The sequence below is a fragment of the Pelecanus crispus genome, chromosome 3, assembly GCF_030463565.1.
Source record: "Pelecanus crispus isolate bPelCri1 chromosome 3, bPelCri1.pri, whole genome shotgun sequence".
In the NCBI taxonomy this organism is placed as follows: Eukaryota; Metazoa; Chordata; class Aves; order Pelecaniformes; family Pelecanidae; genus Pelecanus; species Pelecanus crispus.
The window spans coordinates 93,106,210-93,129,578 of record NC_134645.1 but is presented as its reverse complement, the minus strand read 5'-3'; the positions used below and the strand labels follow the sequence as shown (position 1 = coordinate 93,129,578).

Sequence of the window (23,369 nt, the reverse complement as noted above, 5' to 3'; positions counted from 1 at the left end):
AAAAAATGACTCATGTCATTGACTCTAGGAAAAGTAATATCCTACTACAATATGTTCTTGCCAACTGGAAGCAGGGAAAGGGGAGGAAAAAGGAATATTCATGTATTTTCTCCTTTGTTCAAGTCCTGGCAGTGTACCACAAGGGAAGGATCTAGCAGCAAGATCTAAGGGGGGGAAAAATTCCACTCGTAAAATAGAACTTAATTGGTGAAGGAAAGTGCAATTATCTCCTACCAGAATGGCATGGGAAGGCAGTAGCCAAATGATAAAAATACCACAGAAGCATTGCTCCATCAATAGTTTTACAAATTTTCATGCCTGAAATTCAGCTCCATTGGGCCACAGCATTGCCTTTGAGCACCTTACCTGGCCTGACTGTTTTATGGAACATGGAAAAAAGCCTCTTTCAGTCAACCAGGTTAATTTGGTCAGTGACATTTTAACATAGCTAAATGACAATCTGGGTATCTTGAAACCTCCTGTTTTGATCACACATAGCACCATTTGTATTTCAGAAATACTCAAAACTACTAGGGAACACACTGGAGAATATAATCTAGAAATGAGATTATCATATATGCACCAGATAAAAAAATAGATCCTTTTTATATAGACAGGAGCAAACTCTATTCATAGAATTCAGGAAATGCTACTAGTATTTTGCAGTAAAACTATCACTGAAATGCAGTCTCTAGTTCTTCCTTCCCCATCATTCAAGGAGAAGGCAAAAGGACCTTTTTAAATTCAGAGAGCTTAACCATTCCATAATACAACTACTACACAAAAAACTGTGTAAAAGTGCCACTCATCTACATATGAATGCCAGCTGTGACTGTCTTTTATTTAGAAATCCCTACAGCTGTACACAATTTACAGGATTTGTTTGATACGTTTATATCTTTAGATTGATAAGATATGAAATGGCAGGTTTCCTCTATACTGAGATTTCTTCTGTCCAGGTTTCTATTTTGGTTGGAATATGAATAATAAAAGCAGGTTTGTTTCTGTTTTCTCAACAGTTTCCGTTTGCAGATTCATAGGTAGGTATTTTTCAAGAACATGAATCTTGGAAGGCTGGCACTGGTTCTTATGACAACTGGAAGTAATTTGGGGAAATGCAGAAAGCTAACTAGCACGAGTTGAAGAACCGAGTTTGAATTTGCACCTCAGCTTTTCTGGTTTCAGTCTTCCACCATGAATGCCTGTCATTCCTCCAGAAGAGTCAGAACTGCCAGCCCAGTCATGTTCATTGACCTATTTAGGGCAACTGTGAGAACTGTCACATTCCTGCATTTAAATATTTGTAGTAAGTTAAGGGAAAAAATATTCCAAAGCAAGCATGCAGGAAATAACTTGAAATAGCAGCCCACAAGTCCCTGAAGTGTGGCAGATGAAGGAGGGGTAGTTGGCCTAGCAGCTGCACCACGTTTTTCTCTCTTGTGCACTGTTCAGTACTTATATGTCTGTATTTGACAGTTATACGAATAAAGAAGAGCTTCAGATACACATTTGCAAGAAGTGAACTGACCGTCATGATTCATCTGTACATTAATGGCATATATGTATGACCAGCCAACTATTTAACTATGTCTACCCAGGCCAAGAGAAGGTTTTCAGGTCTAGCTTCTTTGAAGCCATCACGGCTGCAGCTGGAGTAACTTCTGACACCTGAGCAATCCTGATGGCTGGTGTGTGGCCACTGTCCCAGCACTCAGAGCACCAAGACGCCTTCTGCTACAAACTGCCTGTGTAAAAAGTTCTTCCAATACCAGCTATCTCAGCTTTTCCATGTTGTGTGAAGGTACTATTTCAGAGTTTAATGTTTTCTACCTAAGCTGAAATTTATCGTAAATGGTTTACGTTTAAATGCTAACACACAATTAATCTTTCCAAAGCTCTCACAACTGGTCGTTGCCAGTATTGGATTTACACATGCAATCAGTCCAGGATTGCTCTTGGCAGCCCTGAACTTGTCACAGCTTCTCTTGTAAGGTACCAAATAAACACAGTTCTCATTCCTCTGTTAAGCATCCATTTTTAGATTAAGATTTTTATGGTGAGAAGAAACCCTTTCACCACTGATTTGACTTCTATAGAATCATAGAATCATAGAATTCTTTAGGTTGGAAAAGATCTTTAAGATCATCCAGTCCAACCATTAACCTACACCACCAAGTCCACACTAAATCAATCAAGGGTAGACTAGACTAAACCATGTCCCCAAGTGCCACATCTACCTGTTTTTTGAACACTTCCAGGGATGGTGACTCCACCACCTCTCTGGGCAGCCTCTTCCAATTCTTGACTACCCTTCCGTGAAGAAATTTTTCCTAATATCCAACCTAAACCTCCCCTGAAGCAGCTTGAGCCCATTTCCTCTCATCCTATCGCTAACTACGTGGGAGAAGACACCAACACCCACCTCACTACAACCTCCTTTCAGGTAGTTGGAGAGAGCGATAAGGTCTCCCCTCAGCCTCCTCTTCTCCAGGCTAAACAACCCCAGTTCCGTCAGCCACTCCTTATAAGGCCTGTGCTCCAGACCCTTCACCAGCTTCGTTGCCCTTCTCTGGACACACTCCAGCACCTCAATGTCTTTCTTGTATCGAGGGGCCCAAAACTGGACACAGTATTCAACATGCGGCCTCACCAGCGCCACGTACAGGGGGACAATCACCTCCCTGCTCCTGCTGGCCACACCATTCCTGATACAAGCCAGGATGCTGTTGGCCTTCTTGGCCACCTGGGCACACTGTTGGCTCATGTTCAGCCAGCTGTCAACCAGCACCCCCAGGTCCTTTTCAGCCAGGCAGCTTTCCAGCCACTCTTCCCCAGGCCTGTAGCATTGCATGGGGTTGTTGTGACCCAAGTGCAGGACCCGGCACTTGGCCTTGTTGAACCTCATACAGTTGGCCTCAGCCCATCGGTCCAGCCTGTCCAGGTCCCTCTTCAGGACCATCCTACCCTCCAGCAGATCGACACTCCCACCCAGCTTGGAGTCATCTGTGAACTTACTGAGGGTGCACTCAATCCCCTCATCCAGATCATTGATAAAGATATTAAACAAGGCTGGCCCCAAAACAGAGCCCTGGGGAACACCACTCGTGACCGGCCGCCAACTGGACTTAACTCCGTTTACCACAAATCTCTGGGCTCGGCCACCCAACTAGTTTTTTACCCAGCAAAGAGTACCCCTGTCCAAGCCATGAGCTGCCAGCTTCCCTAGGAGAATGCTGTGGGAGACTGTGTCAAAGGCTTTGCTAAAGTCCAGGTAGATGACGTCCACAGCCTTTCCTTCATCCACCAGGCGGGTCACCAGGTCATAGAAGGAGATCAGGTTGGTCAAGCAGGACCTGCTTTTCATGAAGCCATGCTGGCTGGTTTTTTTGTTTGTTTCTTTCTTGCTTTCTTTTTTTTTTTTTTTTTTTTTTTTTTAAATAGAAATAAAACCACTCAGGATTTGGGGATCTGAACCCAACTCCCTTTTGATCATCTGAGGGCAACAGAGGCCATTGCCCGCCCTTTCGGAACGGCACTCACCTATCACTTAGGACCGACTGACCCATGTTCAACTACTGTTCACATGGAATGCTGCTCCACTTTGGCCTTCAAAGCTCTCGTTTGAATATTTGTTACTACCACCAAGATCTGCACCTGCGGCGGCTCCACCCGGGCCCACGCCCCAGGCTTCGAGGCGCACCACAGCGGCCCTCCTACTCATCGCGGCCTAGCCCCCACGGGCCTCGCACTGCCAGCGACAGCCGGGTATGGGCCCGATGCTCCAGCGCCATCCATTTTCTATATAACGCAACCCACCAGTCTTCCTAGATTTCATTCCCGTTCTGGATAGATAATAGTACTTTAATTAAACTATGTCTCATCTATGACCCTTGGACATCAAAAATATTGCCTCCAAGTCATTGATAACGATATTAAACATAGCAGAGATGAAAAAAAAAAAAAACCTGAAATACCATAAAACCATAACTGTTCTATTATTCCTCACAGAAATATATGTTTTAAACTGCATTTTCTCTAGTAACACGGAAGGCCTGCTTTGTTTTTTCATTGGTCCAGTTTCTTAAGAGGAACAGTATGAATTCAAATGTGTTACTGAAGGTAAAAAATAAGACTCAACCAAAAATCAGTAAACTCACTTTAACATTAGACTAAATTTATTTTTAATAAGCTCATGCTAATAAGCAATAGTTATTTTACCCTCAGTTCTTGATTAGTCAAACTTTCTGATTTTACTCAATTCTATCTCAGGTTAGAGCAACCAGGACCATTGTATTTTAAATAAGAGCCTGAACTTTATTCCAATCTTCCTGAACTTCTCACTTCATCCCACATATAATAGAAAACAACCAGTACGTCCTCCCCAACCAGCTCAGCATGGTCCGGAAAGCTTTTACCAGAGGTTTTTTTTAAAGACCTGGCCAAAGTGTTATTTGGATGTTCTGATTTAAGGATCTTGACAAATTTTTAAAGCTTTTGTTTAACATATTCATTTGCTGTTAACAAAATGGAAAAAAAGACTTATCACCAAGATAGATAAAACTGGCATTTTAAAAATATCTACCATATTTATACTGACAATCTAATACTTGCACAAGTACCACCATTAAGGTAAAGCATTAGGAACAACAGAAAATCTCATTCTTACTGTTCATAATTAATAAGGATTAAGTTTATTTTCTTCAGTGTCTTTTGCTTTGTTATTGCCTATAAATCCAGTTTTTGAACATGGTTTCTATTATTGCATTTTGCTGTTTGGTTTTTTTTTAAACTGCCAGTTTTCACATCCCTGTAAGCCAGGCATTGATTTTTAACCAATAGGCTTGCCTCAACATTGTTTATTTTGTGAGAGTTTAATAACATGTTTTAAGTAGCAAACAATCACCTTTCACATTTTAATGTTTAAATTTTTTCCCTTGATTCATCCATCCCACTCATGGTACTGAGTACATGTGTTTCAGGTAGGTCTCCGTTAAGTTGTAGTTGCTTATACCTTGACAACCATTCATTTTTCTTCTACAATCTGTTTCTTTAACCATTTCAAGGGGATTAACATATACCTCTATAACATTAAATGAATGTCCAGAATCCAGAGATCACATCACCTCAGGATTTCCAACAACACTTTTGTATCAGTACTGAGACTAGTGCCTGAGTATGTTTTACTTGGATTGAAATCCCAGCTGAGAAGCACCATCCTCACACCTGAAAAATACATGGCTACTAGGTAAGGCACAATTTTTAGTGACATTGTCACGCTCTGTAGTAAATATCTAATAGTACTCCAAATAATGTTTTAAATGCTTTGGATAAAAATGTCCTATCAGCAATTACTTACCTCCAATTCATCCATGACTTACAAAACAGGCGTGTTATTTTTGGCAGTGGTCAACACCACTTCTTTTGGACATTGAGTCCCACACTGATTACGTGGAGTAATTTACTAGTTTGGTCACGCAAGTCTTTCTACTAGGTCAATTTTTACTCCTAAGTAAGCAGTTTCCATTTCTGTTGCTTATCAACTAGGCAATTGTATAAAAAGGCTTTATTTGCCTCTCTTCTCTTTCCTTGGTTTTATGAGTAGCAGGATAATACCCCAGCTAAAAATACCTCTGCTAAAACTAACAGTAATAAGGCTTTTAATAATCATCAGAAATTGAGTGAGTTGCTCCTCAGAGTTACTGTTTTGGGTCCTGTACACAACAAAACAATACAGGATGAGAATTTGTGAAGTTTTTCTTGCAATCTGCTTTAGAGTAAGATTTAATCCTTCTAGAGAATTTGCAGGTTGTGCACAACCACATTATAGTTGCCAAAAACATATATTTAAAAACTTATTTTAAAGCAGTGAGGCCCCCACAGAAAGAGAAAAGGAACTAATCTAAATGGAAAACATCTGCACATTTCAAAAAACATGTTCAGCAAAATTATTATTTATATGTGCTCAAGTTATGAGAGTGACTTCTATTGTGTCTTATTATGGAAAATCCTGGCTAGAGTAAGAAAATATAGCATAAAAATACAGTTATTTGTCCAAGAGGTTTAGATTTTAAGATAAGGAATTGCAGTGCAATTCCACAGCAGCTTGACCTAATATAACCAGCTTAGCCAGCAAAACGTGATTGCTTTTCGGTCATTTCAGTTCTCTGCAGTGGCTCACCACCTGGTCACACAAACACCAGCGTTAGGGAGAGAACAGGGAGGTGCTGCTGGGGCAGAGGGAGGGTGTTAGGGGGAAGAAATTGAGGGAGCTGGTGCCCCACGATCCCTGGCTTTGACTAAACTAGAAAGGGAACTGCACCCAAACTCCAACTAATGAATATCACCAGGCCCATGCAGTCTCAACAGGGTATACCAATGGAGTTCTACCTGTTCGTAATCCTACAACAGAATTCAGAGGTCTCATTCCCAGTTACAGCTGTTAGATAAATGCTTAAGCATCTGAGCAACCAGTCCCCACTGGAAAAAGCCACCAAACATCTACGTTTTGAAGTGTAGTCTAGCACAACCCTGAGAGAGTAATTGTGCTGCCTCTAGAGTTAACCTTAACACAACCATGATCCACAGCCTTGACTTCTCTCATGCTGCCAAGTTCTCCTCACCCGTGCAAAAACCAAATGAGCATAAACGACACTGATCTGTAAGCTAATATAACTCCTTGCATCTGCGACAGCACTGAAAAAATCCAACAAAAAAACATTACCCAACCTCCCATTGATTCCAACTTAGTTTAAGGTCACTTTTACCAGTAAATTTAGCTGGGGATTTCAGACCGTCGGGCAGCGCATGCATGTCTGAGCTTGATACACACCTAGGCAGGAATGAAAAGCACCCCAACAGAAGCAGTCCTGTCCTACGCTGCTAACCACCGTGCTGGCTGGGGACTAAAACAGCTCAGCGTCTCATTGCACTGTACAACTAACCTGAAGCAGTTCATAATACGGTCCTAAAATAAGAAGCCATATTCCAAAGTGCAACAACAAAAGGCATCCAGAGCATCAACAAACCCCAGCTCACATAATTTTTATGCATCTTCTAATACTTTAGGTTTGCCACTCTTTCATATGCATTGAACTCAATGTTTAGTCACAAGAAGGACAACATGGAAGTTGAGCTACTGGTATGGGTATGGTTTTTTTGTTATTTGTGTATATATATACACACACAGAAAATAATATGCTGTGAAAAATTAACAATGACAGGGAAACTCAGGCATAAAAGCAAAATGCAAAGACTACTGCAGTATCAGAAGTATCTGATGCAATTAAGTGTCTAGAAACATTCAATAATAGATTAGATAACTGGCTCAGCTGCTCAAACTAGGAATAAAAACATTTTATAGCTAATGAGACTTGTATGTGATTTGATATGGCTATGTGCTACAGTGTTCAGATACATCTCACAAGTAAGTCTGTCCACTTTCAGAAGAGGGTTCTTGGGGGATAGAGAGGCTAGCAACCTATTTCTCAGTTCAGTAATGCTTTCATGATGTATTGTCTAAATTATCCCAGTGGGGCAGGGGTGGAGGTGTGTGTATAAAGCTGAAGATGCACACACCCAACCCAACAATCTAGAAGTCCCAGCTAAATTTACTGGTACAGGAATGCCTTATTCAGCTATAATACATATAAATCTCTGATACATTTCTCATGCATAAAGTTTAACACTTGCATCATTTATAGTATAACATTTGTTTACTTTTGCTAAAGCATAGTGATATTGCTGGTGTTATTTAATTTGACATCATTCAGAGTCACTAATTCAAGTATTCTTTCAGAAAAAAAAGAAGGAAGAACAGGAGCCAAGTAATTAACTAGTAAACCTGGGAGCCCTGGAAATAACAAAGCCAATTTTCAACAACTTTAAACCTCTGCACTTCACATAAATGGAAAGCCAAGTTAAAGAGGGTACTTACTTGAAGGTGCACTTACTTGAAGCACTAGAACCTCATTTTGGGAAAATTCATAGTATTACAGTGCTTTCTATAACTAATGTCAATGTACAGCTGAAGTACATAGACATGCATTCCCAGCATGGATCAGGCTATAGCTTCAAGCTGTTCACCAAAATGAGGGGCACAGTCAGAATTCACATCTGAAATCACTGCAGAGGAATTCTGCAGCAGAAGTGGAGAAAGAATGCTGCCTTAAATTGTATTTTTAACTCTATCGTCCCCCTCTTCTTGAGATCTAATTTCCCATACCACTTTTTAACATGTACAATGTGTGCAGCACATTTTTACAGACAACAGCATCGTTAATTACTTGAGCCTTATAAAACAGTCTACACGGTACATTAGGATGAGACTTTTTCCACGGGACTTCTTAGTTTGCACATAATCAAAGCCAGTATCATAACAAAGAAAAACAACTCTTTACAATTCAACTTTTATATAGTTCCCTTCAAACAGCTAATACTCACTACACTACAGAAAAGGATTTACCTCATTATCTGTTCCCACATCCAACATCACCGGTAGACACTCATGAGGTTTTACTCCTCCGCATGCCGTATAAAGTGCCAGTTTACCAACTGGAATGCCCATTCCATAACAGCCAAGGTCTCCCAGACCAAGAATACGTTCTCCGTCTGTTACCACAATAGCCTGGAGGGAGAAATAAAAGCACTATAAAGATCACTTCTTTGCTTGTATGTACCAAGTATTCCATTATCTTCTTACCATCATGTTTTAATTTTCATGGAAAAATTCTAACAGGTACCAACAAATCAATAGTACAACAAAGGCCCAGAATTGTTTTATTATATTGCACTGTGGTTTTGTTACACTGTTTTAGACTCTTGCTTCACTGTAAATGGGACTTTCATATAAAACTTATAAGAATACAAAAGAGGTATTTAGTATTACATTACAGGGGAAATGGCATTGTTCCCTCTTACATTTTTCCGTCAACAGTACAAAAACAGAATGGGAAGGGAAAGGAAGTTATCCACGGAAAAAGAAGAACCCCAGACTCCTGGGTTTTGTCATGGCTGTTTTCAGCAGGACCAGAGCCAGCCACTCCTGCTGGCTTTTGACAGGGCTGTCTACAGCCACCTGGTTCTTACCCTTCAAAGATGTATTTCTTCATCCCTTGAGCAAATAACACACTCCATCATACTTATACACATGAGGAAGTATGTGTTTTCATTGATAGAAATACAGGAATTCAGTAAACCCCACAAAACTGTCTGCGCTAAAAAGGAAGATTTTTCATAGTAAAGGACAGAAGTGCTCAGTATGGCAAGCAGCTGACAACATAAAAATTTCCTTGTCATACTCTGACAAGCCATTTTAGTTGGAAATTGAATATTTTTTGTGAGAGAGCTCATCAGACATCATACGTGGAGAGCTATTAACCCAAACAGTAGAATGGGTTGCCAAGAGATCTTGTGGAGTCTTCACCTGTGGAGATCCTCAAAACCCAACTGGACACAGCCCTGAGTAACCTACCCTGGCTGACCCTGCTTGAGTAGGAGGATGGACTAGATGATCTCCAGAGGTGCCTTCCTACCTCAACCACTCTGTGATTCCCTGAAATGCAGAAAAAGCATTCAGAGTTTTTTTGATGCATAATATTCAATGTAATTGACCAATTAATCAGTAAAGGATGCCTACAGCTAAACAAGTAAGGGTTTAAAAGCCTCAAATTTTGGCTGTTAACAACACTGTTTCTGTTTAAAAAATGAGCTAAGAAATCACTGAAATCTAATTGAGAAAAAGTTATAAAAATACTTAACTAAGTCACCTTGGGTGCAAACCGGTGTCAGCTTTGTCAGGCAACTAAAACTGAACTTACCTTGATAGTATTTTCTGGCCAGGATTTAAGCATTGTAGCGATGTGTCCCCGGTCATGGATAGTAATAAAAAGACCTCTGCAAACAAAAAAATGTTTTTCATATAAATAGGCAATTAAATACTTCAGTATAAATCAATTTAATAATAAATTAACTCTATGCAAATGTGTTTCCAGCATACATAGATTCAGTTCAATAGTAAGTGCTCAGTTTTGTATGAATGAGTAAATTAAATGTCTGCATTTAGAAGTCAGAGAACATGTAACTCAGTAAAGCTTCACTGAGCAGTGAGAACCTGTAGGAGTAATTTCTGAAAATTGCTGTTTGATTTTAAACCTCACTCACTGAGCAATTGATCTGTTTAAATGTGTTTGTTAATTGTCCCAGACCACAAAATGTGTTCATTGTATGACAGTGATCACTAGTGCCCCAGCAGTCCTAATGTTTACAGACAAGAATAGGCCAAAGTTTTACTCTATGAACAAAACCTGAAATAAGCCATATATTATCATTACATAAAATAATTCCAGAGCATTCAGTTATGTGTTTAGAAAACTGTCTGCCTGTATAATTAGATTGCCCTTTGACACCTACAAAAGCCGGAAATTATCTTCTCTATATGAAAATCTCTTTGATTTGAAAGCGTGTAGCACATCCTACAGTGCTAAGCATACCAAATTTTTACTTTGAAGAGTATTTGTAAATTGGTCTTTAGTTCCACCAGTACAGAAGAGTATAAAATAAAAGGACAGAAAAGTGTAATTCTAATTTCATTTTTTATTTATTATAGAAGCAAAATCAACATAGCATCTTATCCTACTCTTCAGCATTTTATTCTTCATTTATTTTACTTGACATGCAGCTATACATCCAGGTCCACTCAGACCAGACTTAATTTAATTCCATTTCTTATCTACTTTTCTCATGTGAGACAGTGGAAAAAAATTCTCCCACTAAAGTCAATCTCTCAAAAACCATGAAGAAAACATCAATGAAGAAGTACATGCCAAAGATGCCTTCTTGTAATTAAACTTTGCACTAGTAAGTATAAGGAGTTGTCTTCTGGAATTATTCTAAAGCATTTCATCCACCTATTATAAAAATCATGAAGTAAAAATTAGAGAAGACTATTGAAAAATAATTTAAATCTAAGTCTACTAAAATATATCATATTCACAGAAGTGGGTACAATGCCCACAGCACTTTGCAGAAGTTGTGGCATTTACAATCTATAAACATTTCTATTTGTGTCCCAGCTACCGGAAAAAAGATGTCCCTAACAGTGAAACACCGTAAAGAAGCAATTTAAAATACATGCTGATGTTTCTCTTTGATGTGTTGTATAGTGAGTCATTTTATAAAACACTGTGTAAACTGTTAAATCATGAAATACTGTTATCACAGTTGCTAGCCTCAGAGACAGTCAATCATGAGAGATGACCCTGCAAAAGAAAATGAAGTGTGGGAGGAAAGCTATCTAGAGGCATCACTCCTCTCCATCTCCCCGCCCTCCAATTTACACCGACCTAATAGATTCATGTTAAATGAAGCAAGATTTTGTATTGATTTTCTAAAGAGCCAGAGCCCAGCCCAGTGTGGTTAAATGACCTCTTCCTTGCAAGCTAGGGAGAGAGGTCTCCATGGAATAAATTCCCCAGCAGAGGAAAATAAAGGCAGGGTGGCTGCTCCAGAAGGAATTTTGTTAGAACATTTGTAAGGACCTTTCAGTAAGTATTGAGAGTGTATTTCAGAAACCTGTCCAAGCAGGATCACATTCAAACAACAATGGAACATAGGGGCTGAAGTGTAAACAGAGTCATGTCGAAAGTATTTCACTCCCCTCCTTCTCCCCTTCCCTCTATTCTTTCTGTAGATTAGTAAAACCTTTGTGGACACATTGTACTGACTGAGAAGATACCCCTGGATTTAAAAGCACAGAATAAGAGATAAGAATCTTTTATTCTTTTATCTGGATCTGTTTTCCTCATCTTTCATTTCTTTAGTTGAAGCACTTTTCTCCTTTAAAGTGTCCTCTGCAAAAAGCTACACCAGGTTGCAAGAGGAATCCTAGCTTGCAATGGTGTCTGCCACAAGAATATTCAACCTAAATGACTGGAATTGAACCTGATGGCAATTCTACTTGCAGGCAACTACCAAAAAAGTAGTACTACATATTTTTTCTTTTCCATGAGGTCATGCTAGGTCCAGAAAAACCATCAACTGCACAAGGTTATTGCAAGTGCGATAGGGTGACACAAGCTGACAAGTCAGCAAACTATTTGGCTACCTAGCAGATGTTAGTTATTTTTTGGCACAGTCATGAGGAGAATCAAGAAAGGAACAAGCTACATAATTTAAATTGGATTAAATTATATATGTATTTCAATCCAGAAATAAGACAGAATTATCCGTTTGAGTATAATGTTAATAATAAGTACTGTCATGTCAGTGATGCACACCCCACCCTGCCAGATGCAGAGGAAGAGACAGCCTGCGTGATGGGCATCTGTCTGACACAGCACTTCAGGATGGGGCTGCTACAGCAGATGGACAAGTTACACATTTCAGCACATGGAGAAAGAAGCAAGATACAGAAAAAAATGCTTAAAGATAAGGTTTTGTAAAAAAAAAAAAGATGAGGAAAAATATGCTGCTTGGTTTTCAGCATGCACCTATTGACATATCTAACAAGAAAAGCATCTCACAGGGAAGTAGGCTTTAGTTCTCCCATACACACTTTCAGAGCAGGCCAGGTTGGCAAGCTCACTGTAAAAGCAAGTGTAGATTTCACAACACATCTCGGTTACACATAATGCATTTTCTTGCAAGGCAACAAATTGAGACCTGCTGAGGCTTAAAAGGCCAATCAGCAAAACTGTGACTTAAAACCAACCTGAAGCTTGCAGCAGCAGATTAGTCTTCAAATTAATGTGTTCATTTTGAACCTGGCACAATCCAGATTTATGTGGAACTTGTCTGAGTGCGTATGCAGAAGGGCTCATCATCGGTCACTTTGGCCCCACTTAGACCTCAGTTCAGCACTGGTTTGTTTTATACCAGTCTAGTCAAAGGGATCACCTCTACTCATGCTCACTTCAGATAGCCAGACGATACATGAAACTACAGCAGAGGAATAATTACCCAAAGAAGTAACTATTCCTCCTTTCTCCTTGTCACACCACCAGTAAGACCAGAGCCCTGACGAGTGAGGGTGGAAACCACAACAGGACATCAGGATCCGCTCAACAAAGGGTGGATCTATTTTTGGGTCACTGAGCTCACTACGCTGTGGTAGATTCTACCAGCTATGTGGAGGTCATTCTACATCACATAATTTGGCTCTGTTTTATTAGAACCCTGATCTATGAGAACAAAGTAAACAGAATTAAACGGAGTATTTGTTTATTACGCTTCAAGGAAATAATGTTCCACCAACAATGTATTTGTCTATTTTCTATTAAAGAACAGTTTAGACAAATGTGTAATAGTAACAGAATAATCCTTTCTTTCCGCCTCTTATAATAACAAGAGGCACTCTAACATGTCTCTGAAAATGCCAAACATTTTTTAATGAAAAAAAGTTCAAAATTTTCTCACACCCCTACATGTTCAAAGCTGTTACTTGAATTATGAACTGTACATAGAATTATAATAGAGGTGACGTCACTTTCCCGGGCAGCCTAAATCAACAAGCTTAAAAATAATAACAATAAAAAATCTCAGGGACCAGCCTCAGTTTATTTCTGAGCCTGGACTTTCCCAAACTCCTGCACGTTGCAAGAAAGAGGTAAACTACTTCCCTAGACCCTGTTGAAATTCCCTCCTATTTTTGTTAAAATTATAAAAAGCAGTACAATACAAACATTGTACTAGAAACTGAGAGTACCTATATCACCCAAAAGAACGGTTTGCTCTTTTTTTCACAGAGAAATAATAACATTTCTCATTGTAGCTGTTCAATACGGTCTCCTGTCATCATATAAAATATACTCAAACTGTTAATTACATCTTAGCTTACTAGGTTCCTTTTCATAGTAACATTCGTTCCAAGACCTCTGAGGCCTCATAAATACAATGGATGGGCTGATTTAAGAAATGCAGCTGTTCACAGGTTTGTTTATTTTTTTCCCTTTCCCTCTGTACAGGGTGAATTTCGTTACTTCACAATGCACAGGTATTTCTTTCAATAAATAAAATAGTTGATGCTGAAATTGCAGCTGCTACTGACCTTCATCCTGAATTAGTCAGTGTTAAAGAAACCTGGGCTTTACATTTTCCAGACGTTATCTACTCAAACCATATTTAAAAAGAAAAGTTTGTAAGAAGCAAAACAAAAACAGGACAGGAACATTAAGAGAACAGGAAGTACTGTTAACACCTCTAAAAGCCTGGAGCTGTACATGAGTAAGATACAGTTCATAAAACAGATAAGTACTAGCAGCATATGAAAGACAATGGAGAATAAGATATTAACCCAGAAAAGACATAAAAGTTTATAAATATTACATGTTATTTCATGTTTGGCATACGGTTTCATAAATGATTGACTATAAATAGTTATTTTTTAGAAGAAAGAGACTTCAAATATTCTGCAAGACAGATGCTAACATCTGCCAACTCCAGTTAGCTATACTTAAAGGAATAATGGAAGCCTCATTATAATTTTTTATAGTGACTCAAAAGCCCAATTTGGCACAGGGGTGTAGGGAAATAATTAAAATAGAGAAAAATACAGTGTTCATAATCACTGTAAATGGGAAATACTAATGTTGGGCCTGAACAGTCAATCTTCCGCTATAGGAGCAAATGAGCATTTAGTCTTATTTCAAGACTCCCTTCTGAAAACACTGTTTCATGGCACTCTATCCAGTGTTGGCAGCCTGCGTAGTACTCTTTCATGTGCCCAAGTCCTCAAAGCCGCTTATCAATCCCTGTTAGTAAATGCAGTGCTTTAACAGCTACTACAGTTAAGAGTAACATCTACATAGCAGAGACAAGTAAGTTCAGGGCACTTTCAGAACGGTACAGTCTACAACGTGAATTAGCCTTAAGAGCAGAAAAGTGATGAAACTAATGTGAAAGACAGCAGCTGTACGCCTGTCATTTGAAAATACAGCCTTGGGGGAATGAGGTTTCAGAAAAGAAAGGATAGGGTTTGGAGGAGTAAAAGGCACATAACTGCAGTGACACAAGGATTCAGACGCTGTGGGATTTTTAAGTATATATGTTAAAACATTATTTAAAAATAAATAATGATGATGATGATGATAATAACAAAAAATTTTTAAAAAAGAGAACTGGGGTACGGAGCTGCTTAAGATTATCATTTTCTCTGGTGCAAGCCTCAGCAAGCTGCAGTACTCCAGATGCTGCACATCCAAGGACAAAAGTAATGACAGTATCTGCACTATGCTCAGGCCTGCCTAAGAGCTTTGACTGGAGTCCATGGCTCTGCCTTGTCTTTTTGATGAGGGACACTGTGTGCCTCAAAGAGTCCCATCCAGGTAGCCCTACAGTCAGCAGAGCTGGCCTAAACAACCCCATGGCTTGCAGGAACTTCCAAATGCATTCCTTTTGCCTACACCTCATGTTTTCCTTCCAGCAATCTTAGTTGGTAAAATGTCACAATCCAGCTGGACAGGGTGCATTTTCAAATACAGCCAGGGCTGCCCCAACGTCAGGTCTCAGCACATCCCCTCTTCCAGCCTGGGATTAGGGAGGTGGGGAGCCAGGGGCTGCTCTTCACTAACTTGCAACACAGCGAGCCGTAACACTCCTGATCTATCTCTGGGCAGGGGACAGATCACACAGACATTGTCCCATCTGCCCTTCTGCATCTGAACAGGCTCCAGAGCTTGCATACAGCATATATTTTATAAATTTTAACACAACAGAGCAGGTGAGAGTAAAAAAGGGACAAGTTGCCTATAGCAGTACAGACTAAAGGCAAATGAAAAAGGAAAAGAGAAAAAAACTTGCGCATCGGCTGCTGTCCTATTATTTTTCTCCAACAAGTCTGGACTCTCCTAACCCTCTGAGAGCCTAATTCTCGCTACCAAAGCATGTAATCTCTCCTTTGCTACTTCGAGTGTATAAAGACTTTTGCAAAAGGAATCCTTTTTGCTTGAAATGTCCTGCTTTCACTGTCAGAATGCCAGCTGGGTAAACTTAGGCTCCAGAACTGGGCAAAGAAGTCAGACCTTTGTACAATAAAAAGCAACCCAGTGAAGTAATTCCTCGACTGCTCTCATTCAACACAAAAAACATTACATTGTTAAAATAATCTCAGTAAAACATTACAAGACTTACACAGCAAAAATTTAAAATCAATTTTACATGGTACATAAAGCAATTATAGCTTGTCGCTTCGCTAATAATCCAAAAGTCTCTACTTCACTTTGGAAACTATAACGTGCACCTCAAACTACTTCAGATGAAAATTAAGAATACTTCCTGGTAAAAGCAGCACTTCATGGACTTTGTCATTGTAGACTTTTTGCATCAATCATACAAAATACTCATTAAAAATACTTGTTATTGTACATCTAGTTAACACTGTTTTTTAGTTAGTGTCACCTCCTTACAAAAGCAAACAGCACAGCATTTTGTGATCTAAATATTCAGACAGTAATGATGCATCCTTTTCATACAGCAACAGAGTAGATCAAGTCATATTTTCTTTATATTCACTTCTTAAAACATGAATTTGTTGATTTAACTATATTCCTAAAGTATCATTCATCTAGACAATCAGCTTTTATGTATTGTTGCTTAACCACATAACAGCAATGCAATCGAATGTATTTGTTTGAAAAGGAAAAGGCAGACTGAGCATGACTGTGTTTTAAGAGCCAGAGCTGTTTTGCTCCAGAAGCTACTTAAATTCTTCTGACAGTTGCTCAATAAATAACTTAATTAATTACACTCTAATAGATACAAATAGAACTATTTGAAGATTGTGAATGAGAGAATGGTTTACCAGAGCCAGACCCATTCATTTCTAAGACAAAAAATAAGCCACTGTTCTGCTTCAAGAGCTATCATGCTTGTATTATTTTATGCTAATATTAACAGTGTAAAGAACCATCAGCAAACAACATCAACCATGTATCTACTAGGAATCTTGCAATGCTAATGATGTTTTTTTAAAAAGCCTTGTAAGTGTTATTTAAACTGTGAAGTTCTCAAACAAGTGGGATCACTATCCTTCTATTTACTTCAACAACTTCTGCTGCCCTGGCTCACTGGAACATGGAAAATTTACAGTATTTAGACAATAGCATCCTTTAAGCCAGTTTTCATTGACCTTTAAATCATCATCATTTGCTCTCACTAACCATTAACAAGGACAGAAGTGAAGACTTATTCTTCTTACAGCATATCCTACTCAACTTCCACTTTAATGAAGAAGTCACTTCTGCAAAGAGACACTATCTTCCATTTGTAGGGCTGACCTTATCTGCTGAAAAGGAACCAAGGAAACCACTCAATTCATGTCACAGTGATAGAGCAGTTCCTAAAGCAAGGAGCTGCAGTGCTAAGAGGTAACAAGTCAGAAGGCAGGTAGGCTGATGTGAAAGCCTCCGGGTTAAACTTGTCATACAAGATTGCCAGCCATTTAAAACAAACAAAAAAATACCCTCTAATATAAGGAAGCTGCCACAATATGGTGAACTTCTGTAAATGGAAATGTGCTGCTGTGTCTCTGTAAGCTACATTAAAGCTTCTTCTCAGCAACAATAAGCTGTTCCCTAACGGAACACTCCTCCACCAAAAAGCTGAAAACAGTAGTTAATTTCCTTATTCTAGAGTACAATAAAATAATGTTGTGAGGTCTCCTAAATTCCCTTTTTCCTTAAGACTAAACAGAAATTCAGCTTAAATGTAGTTGCTTTGGGAATAAAGAGGCAAAAACAAAAACTGGGTTTTGACCACCTTTGTGCCAAAGACATAGGTTCTCATTCAGCACAAAGTGAAGCTTGCTTTCTTTTTTTTATATTTCTCAGTAAATGCTTCTCTGGAGTCCATCCCGTACTTCTGCCGATTGATTTATGCCTTCCCTATCAATGTCTGCCTCTGGCTAGAAGTCCTTGCTTTTCTCACAAGAGTTACTTGCTTTGTTTTGTTTATATGCATTCTTACTGTTTTGTCTATCTGATCTATGCTCCCAGCAGTCTCTCGTGCACCTACAGCTGTTTTCTAAAAAATACTGCTTTTCCTGTATGTGGTTTAATCACTTAATACTCATTAGCAGAAAAATATCCTTATACAAAGCAGAATGACTTGCAATGCCACCACTTAACTCAGAGAGCAGTGGTCAGCATGACAGACGTCTTATTGAACTTTCTCCACCCAACAGCAAATTACACTATATTAATGCTACTCTACGAAAGATTTGGTAAAGTTGTTATGACCTGGTCTTTCTGTGTTTGTTTTAAGTTTATTATAATTCACACTGCTGATACTTTTCATTGAAGAGTGCACATAAGAAAAGTTCTATAAAGCTATGAAACTTTGCTAAAAAGGATGAAAATGCCATGCAAGAAATTAAAAGGTTCATTTCTACCCCAAAACTTTTGTCTCTTGCCTTCTCCAGAAGCCTCCTATCAGCAGAGGCATATGGCTGTCTCAAGAGCAGTGTGTAAAAATCTCCCAGACTAAAAGCATCTAGCCATAAATACTGAGAAACACAAAATATATTAAAACACACAATCATCCCATTATTATGCTCTTGAAGGCTGAAAACCTTTATGCTTTCTCTTCACTTTAAATTTTCCATTTTAATACCTGACTATTTATCTTATTTATTCAGAAAGCTTCTAGTCAGAGACAGAAAGCAATAATGTCAGAATGTCCAAGCTACTGCAAAGCTAGAGTGATTTTGCTGGAGGTTTTTCTTCCTCTTTTGGATTTCACCAAATACAGGACTGTATTTTTTTCTAAAGCTACTACATCTTGTTTTGGAAATGCAATGAGACAATGTTGGACTGCTGAGTAATGAGAGTATTTTGAACAGAGAAGCTGCTGAATGTGTAAGCAGGGGATTTGGGTGGTGCTGAAGGACGTGCAATAAATGTACAGAAAACGATAGCTGGAGAAATCCCAGTGTAAGCACACCCCTAAATGAAAACATCCTCTGGACATGGGCTGGGATATATACAGAATGAACTAATAAAGCATTGTAATGTTTCTAAGTCATTGGTGTCTCATCTGAAATATTACTGGTTCCTCGTTTTGCAACATCAGGAGATAGCAATGGGAATTACTGGGGACTTGGAAAAACCTCTCTGCATAGAGGCAGAGAGCAGGATTCCTCTATCTCTAAGCAAATCTCAATATAAAACCACACACACACTAAATGCTTGTCAATCACCTGTAATAGTTGACTGCAACATGCTCATAGTGCCTACACACACATCCCTACTGTTGCTGATACCTACTTGTAAACACATGCAGTAATACCATTTCTTTTTTATCCCACTGATAAGAAGGCCCTTTCCCTTCCACAGCATAGCCCTAGGAAGGGAGAAAAAGGCACACACCTTTTTCTTAGTACTTCCCAAGCAATGAGTTGCAAGTTTAAATAGCACATGGAAGGGCAAAAGGATAGCCTATGAGTGTACACACTTCACATCTCCAAGAACAGCTAACAGCTACAGAAAAGTAGCTTCTTCCTTTAAGTGCTTCTCCATATGTAAATTAACCCTACTAAGCAATTCCTGCAGTCTTTGCCCTGGGGGAGCATTACCTCCTCTAGGAGGGTTTTGGAATAGCTACTTCCATAAAAACTGAGGGGCTACCATCCAAAATGCAAAAACAACTCTAACTCCTCAGCAACAGCAAATTCAACATAAATGTTAAATAGCCATTAGTACTGGTGTCTAGTATAGAAGCCCTCAGCAAAGAAGTCACAGCTGCTGCTTAAGTTGAGAACCATCAGCTGACTCCAGTTGTGCTATGAACACTTATTGATCGAAAGCAATTTCATTTTAACTACTTCATAACATCTATGCCATTGTTGTCCCCCTTCTTTGATGAAAGGGAGTCCCTTGGATGTCTCAGCACACTACAAGATAACGTATAAGTCTTCTAAAAGGTCCTTTTTTTTGTCAGTCTAAAAGGCTAAGCATGCCTGTCACTGAAGGTGTGCACTACAGGCTCAATAAGCAAGCTGTGGCTTCTCCTCCCTTCCTAACCTCTTTTCACCAAAAACCAGACCATTGTTCTCCACAGATAAAGCAGTTTCTGGCTGTATTTGCCTGCACCAAAAGATTTACCTCATCTCCTGCAGCAAATCAGTTGCATTGCTCTAGAGAGAACCCTAGGAGTAAACTAGCATATATGTCATAGACAGTGATGCGGTGGCCAGAGTCCTGGAGCAAAATATGGGGCAACAGAGACTGATGGCAGAAACATATTTATTATCACTAAGTATGGTCCTAAAGATTAAAACAATCTGTTCTTTCCCTGAAAGCCATTCCAAACAATGAGAAATTCAGACACTTTGGTGAGAAGCTGACATCAGTATACTGAAGATCATTAACAGCAAAATATCGAGTCTCCAAGACAAGGGATTCAGATCTTAAAACAAAAATGATCACCTGCTTTATGCTGGAGCCACCAGTATCAGTGCTGTGTCTCACTTTACTTTGAGCACTGCCTTAGAAGATCTGACATTACTAGGATCATCCACAAAGGGATTCACAGTCTCTGGATAAGAGAATCTGAAAATTCAAGTTGCTGTTCCAAAGGCTGATGAGACACCTGAAAAAATCTTGGACCATCCTGTTTGTTCATAGGGCACAAGCTGTCAGTTGCCTGCGTTGTTCTAAATGAGTGCTAGGATGGTGCAGAATTCCAGTCCACTGATATACAAACCATTGTCAACTGCAAGACACAACTTAAGGGCTGTCCAAAGCCCCTCAATCCAGAAGAAAGGCAACTTTCTATCATTTTGCACAAGAGGTAAAGATGAAGTAACATCCATTTGCAGACATTGCATGGGATTTGATAATCTGTCCTTGAAAAGGTGTTGATCTAAGGAAAGTTATGGCTCTCTTACTGAAGCAAGTGACTCTTAAAAGGTTTGCTTCAGGGGCCAAATGATGTTGGCAATTAGGGGGCTGTATAAATCTGGCAGGTTGACAGAGGCTGTTTCATGAGGGGGAAATTTTGGTAGATAAATATTACTTGAATAGAGTAGGACGGAGCCAATGAGGAGACCTCTCCTGTACCGTATTACCTGATACATTAGTGTTGCTCACAACTCTTTGGCCAAGTCGAGGTGTGAAAACTAAATAAAATCTCTGCCCTTAAAGTACATTTCATTAAGGAATGTACTACTTTGGGAAATCTGGAAGCTTGTAACCAGAAGGCAGTATTGTGGGCTGGTGTAGAGTCAAAATCTCTCTAAAAATTCAGGAAAAATGGAAGACATTGAAGAGGGGCATTGTTATGTATTGGTACAAGACCTAATTATTGGTATGAAACTATAACTTGCCAAAAGAATATGGCTATTTTAAAAAGGCAATGATATAGTTTGTTTTTTGAAAAGGATATAGCCTACCTTTTATGTGGTATTGGCACTAGAGAGAAAAGATTAGTCAGAGTAAAGACATTTAACTTGGGATCATGTACTTTCTGTCCAGTCTTTTGCACGTAGATCCACAAGATGACTGTTTTAACAAACCAAACAAGAAGGGTCTAATAAGCACTGCATTAATAACAGTCACACAAACTCTCTTTCCCAGATGGTGAAAAGCATCAGTAAGAAACATCTTTGTTTCAGAGGACTCTCTCAGTGGGATGCATAGTGAGAAAGAGAATCATCATATGCCAAAACCCATAGAAGTGTAAGTTCCCATTGGCTCAGAGTGCAGATGCCCTTGAAAAGATAAATTTGAGTCCTCCAGCTCTATGTAAGAGGGAGAACTTTCTGTTCTAATCTCACACAAGAGATGGTGGAAAAGTGTAAAAAATAACAGTACAAACCAAATGAGGACAGGGATCCCCTGCAGAGAGACAGATATGACCCATACAATAATTTTGGCACTCTTGCACAGAAACCACCAAGGATGGTGGTCTAGAAGGGCCCTGAGGCTTGCTAGCAGCCTTCCACAGAAGACTGTGCTAAGAGAGGAAAGAAAATGACCAAACACTCACTGCTGCTAAACATTTTGAGAGTCATGTTTTGAGTAGGGATAGCCTCATTTCCTCCCACTCACAGCCCAGATGTTCTCCCTCCAGAAAAAACAGAGCAATGCACCATCAGGAGGTAAGAACTTGGGCCTGAAAGCCAGAAATTCCATGCTTGTGATGTGTTTTAAGACAAAGTTTCTTCTATGACCATGATGAAAAGTCCCTAGAAGATTGCCTGCATAAGAAATCATCTGTGCACCTCAAGAGAGTAGGAAGAGGCTAACAATAGGTAAACTCACACAAGACTAAGTGAAAGAATAGCTCAAAGTGTGACTTTGTAAATACCATCCTTCCACTATTGCTGCAGATAACACCTACCTGCAAGCACCAAGTACATACAAAAAATAAAACCACACTGAGGCCATTGTGTTTCATGATGCTAGGTCAGGACTATATATTCTCAGTTTAGCAGAGGCTAATCATTCATGATTTTATCCTAAGGTGCAAGTTTAATAAAAACAGAAAAATTCACACTAGTGAAACTTTTTGTGAAAATATTACCAAAGCCATGAATTTAACGCAGTTCAAGAGAGACCAGATGACCACAGAAGTATAACCTAAAGAATATCCTAATATTTTTTCAAAATCAAGATATAACTTTTTTCATTCAACTATTTCTTAGGATGAGAAATTGACTTAACATTTACATAGCACTCTCAGACAAAACGAGGCCAACTGACATCTTCTATCCAAGATTCTCACACCTTCCCCTGCAGCAGCATTACTGGCTGCTGACAGACCACGTTGAATACACCTTGGGCACAATCCAGCGGAGTGTGTTTCTAGAAGACAAGTCTAGGAGAAGAGAGGAATTCAACACTCTAACTCTGTGCCAATTCTCCTTTTCCAGCTTTTCAGAGCAGGGCAAATGTTATGCTAGGAGAATCTATTAGCCTTACTTTCGAGCTGAGAAAGCAACAGCATGCTAACCTAAGTTTTAGCTTGATGAAGGTAACAGAGCAGATCAGAATCACGCCAAAGAGTAGAATTACTAGGTGTCATGAGATATCATGGTGCTTGAATTCAATGGAAAGGCTATGCAAAAAACAAGACAAAAAGCTGCCTGGAAAGTGTCAACCATTGTCATCTTTACAAGAGACAAAAGTGAAAATGACAAACCAACATATATTTCAGAAGTGCTTGGTGAGGGGCTGTACCTTCCATCCATGCCAGGCTTTTGAAGTCAGTAAGAGAAAGATTGTCTAAAATTAGAAGAAATGCTACAGCTATGCTAACTCTCTGTCATAATGTTACAGAATAACTTGCCACACGAGCCTTGTTGTTAATACACACAACCCACACCAGTCCCTGTTGGAGAATGGAACTCCAACAGGCTACTTTCAAAGAAGCATTTTGCT

The 23,369-nt window shown here is 39.2% G+C and overlaps 1 protein-coding gene across 1 annotated transcript in view; it reads right to left on the bottom strand.

Moving 5' to 3' along the window:
• The window catches only part of ME1 (malic enzyme 1), a 184,766-nt gene that overhangs the window by 99,967 nt on the left and 61,430 nt on the right, over window positions 1–23,369 (bottom strand). The window contains exons 4-5 of the mRNA XM_075707463.1: window positions 9,816–9,891; window positions 8,462–8,623 (exon numbers count right to left, since the gene is read on the bottom strand). Of these exons, the coding sequence (XP_075563578.1) occupies window positions 8,462–8,623; window positions 9,816–9,891 (238 nt within the window). The remainder of the gene's footprint in view (window positions 1–8,461; window positions 8,624–9,815; window positions 9,892–23,369) is intronic.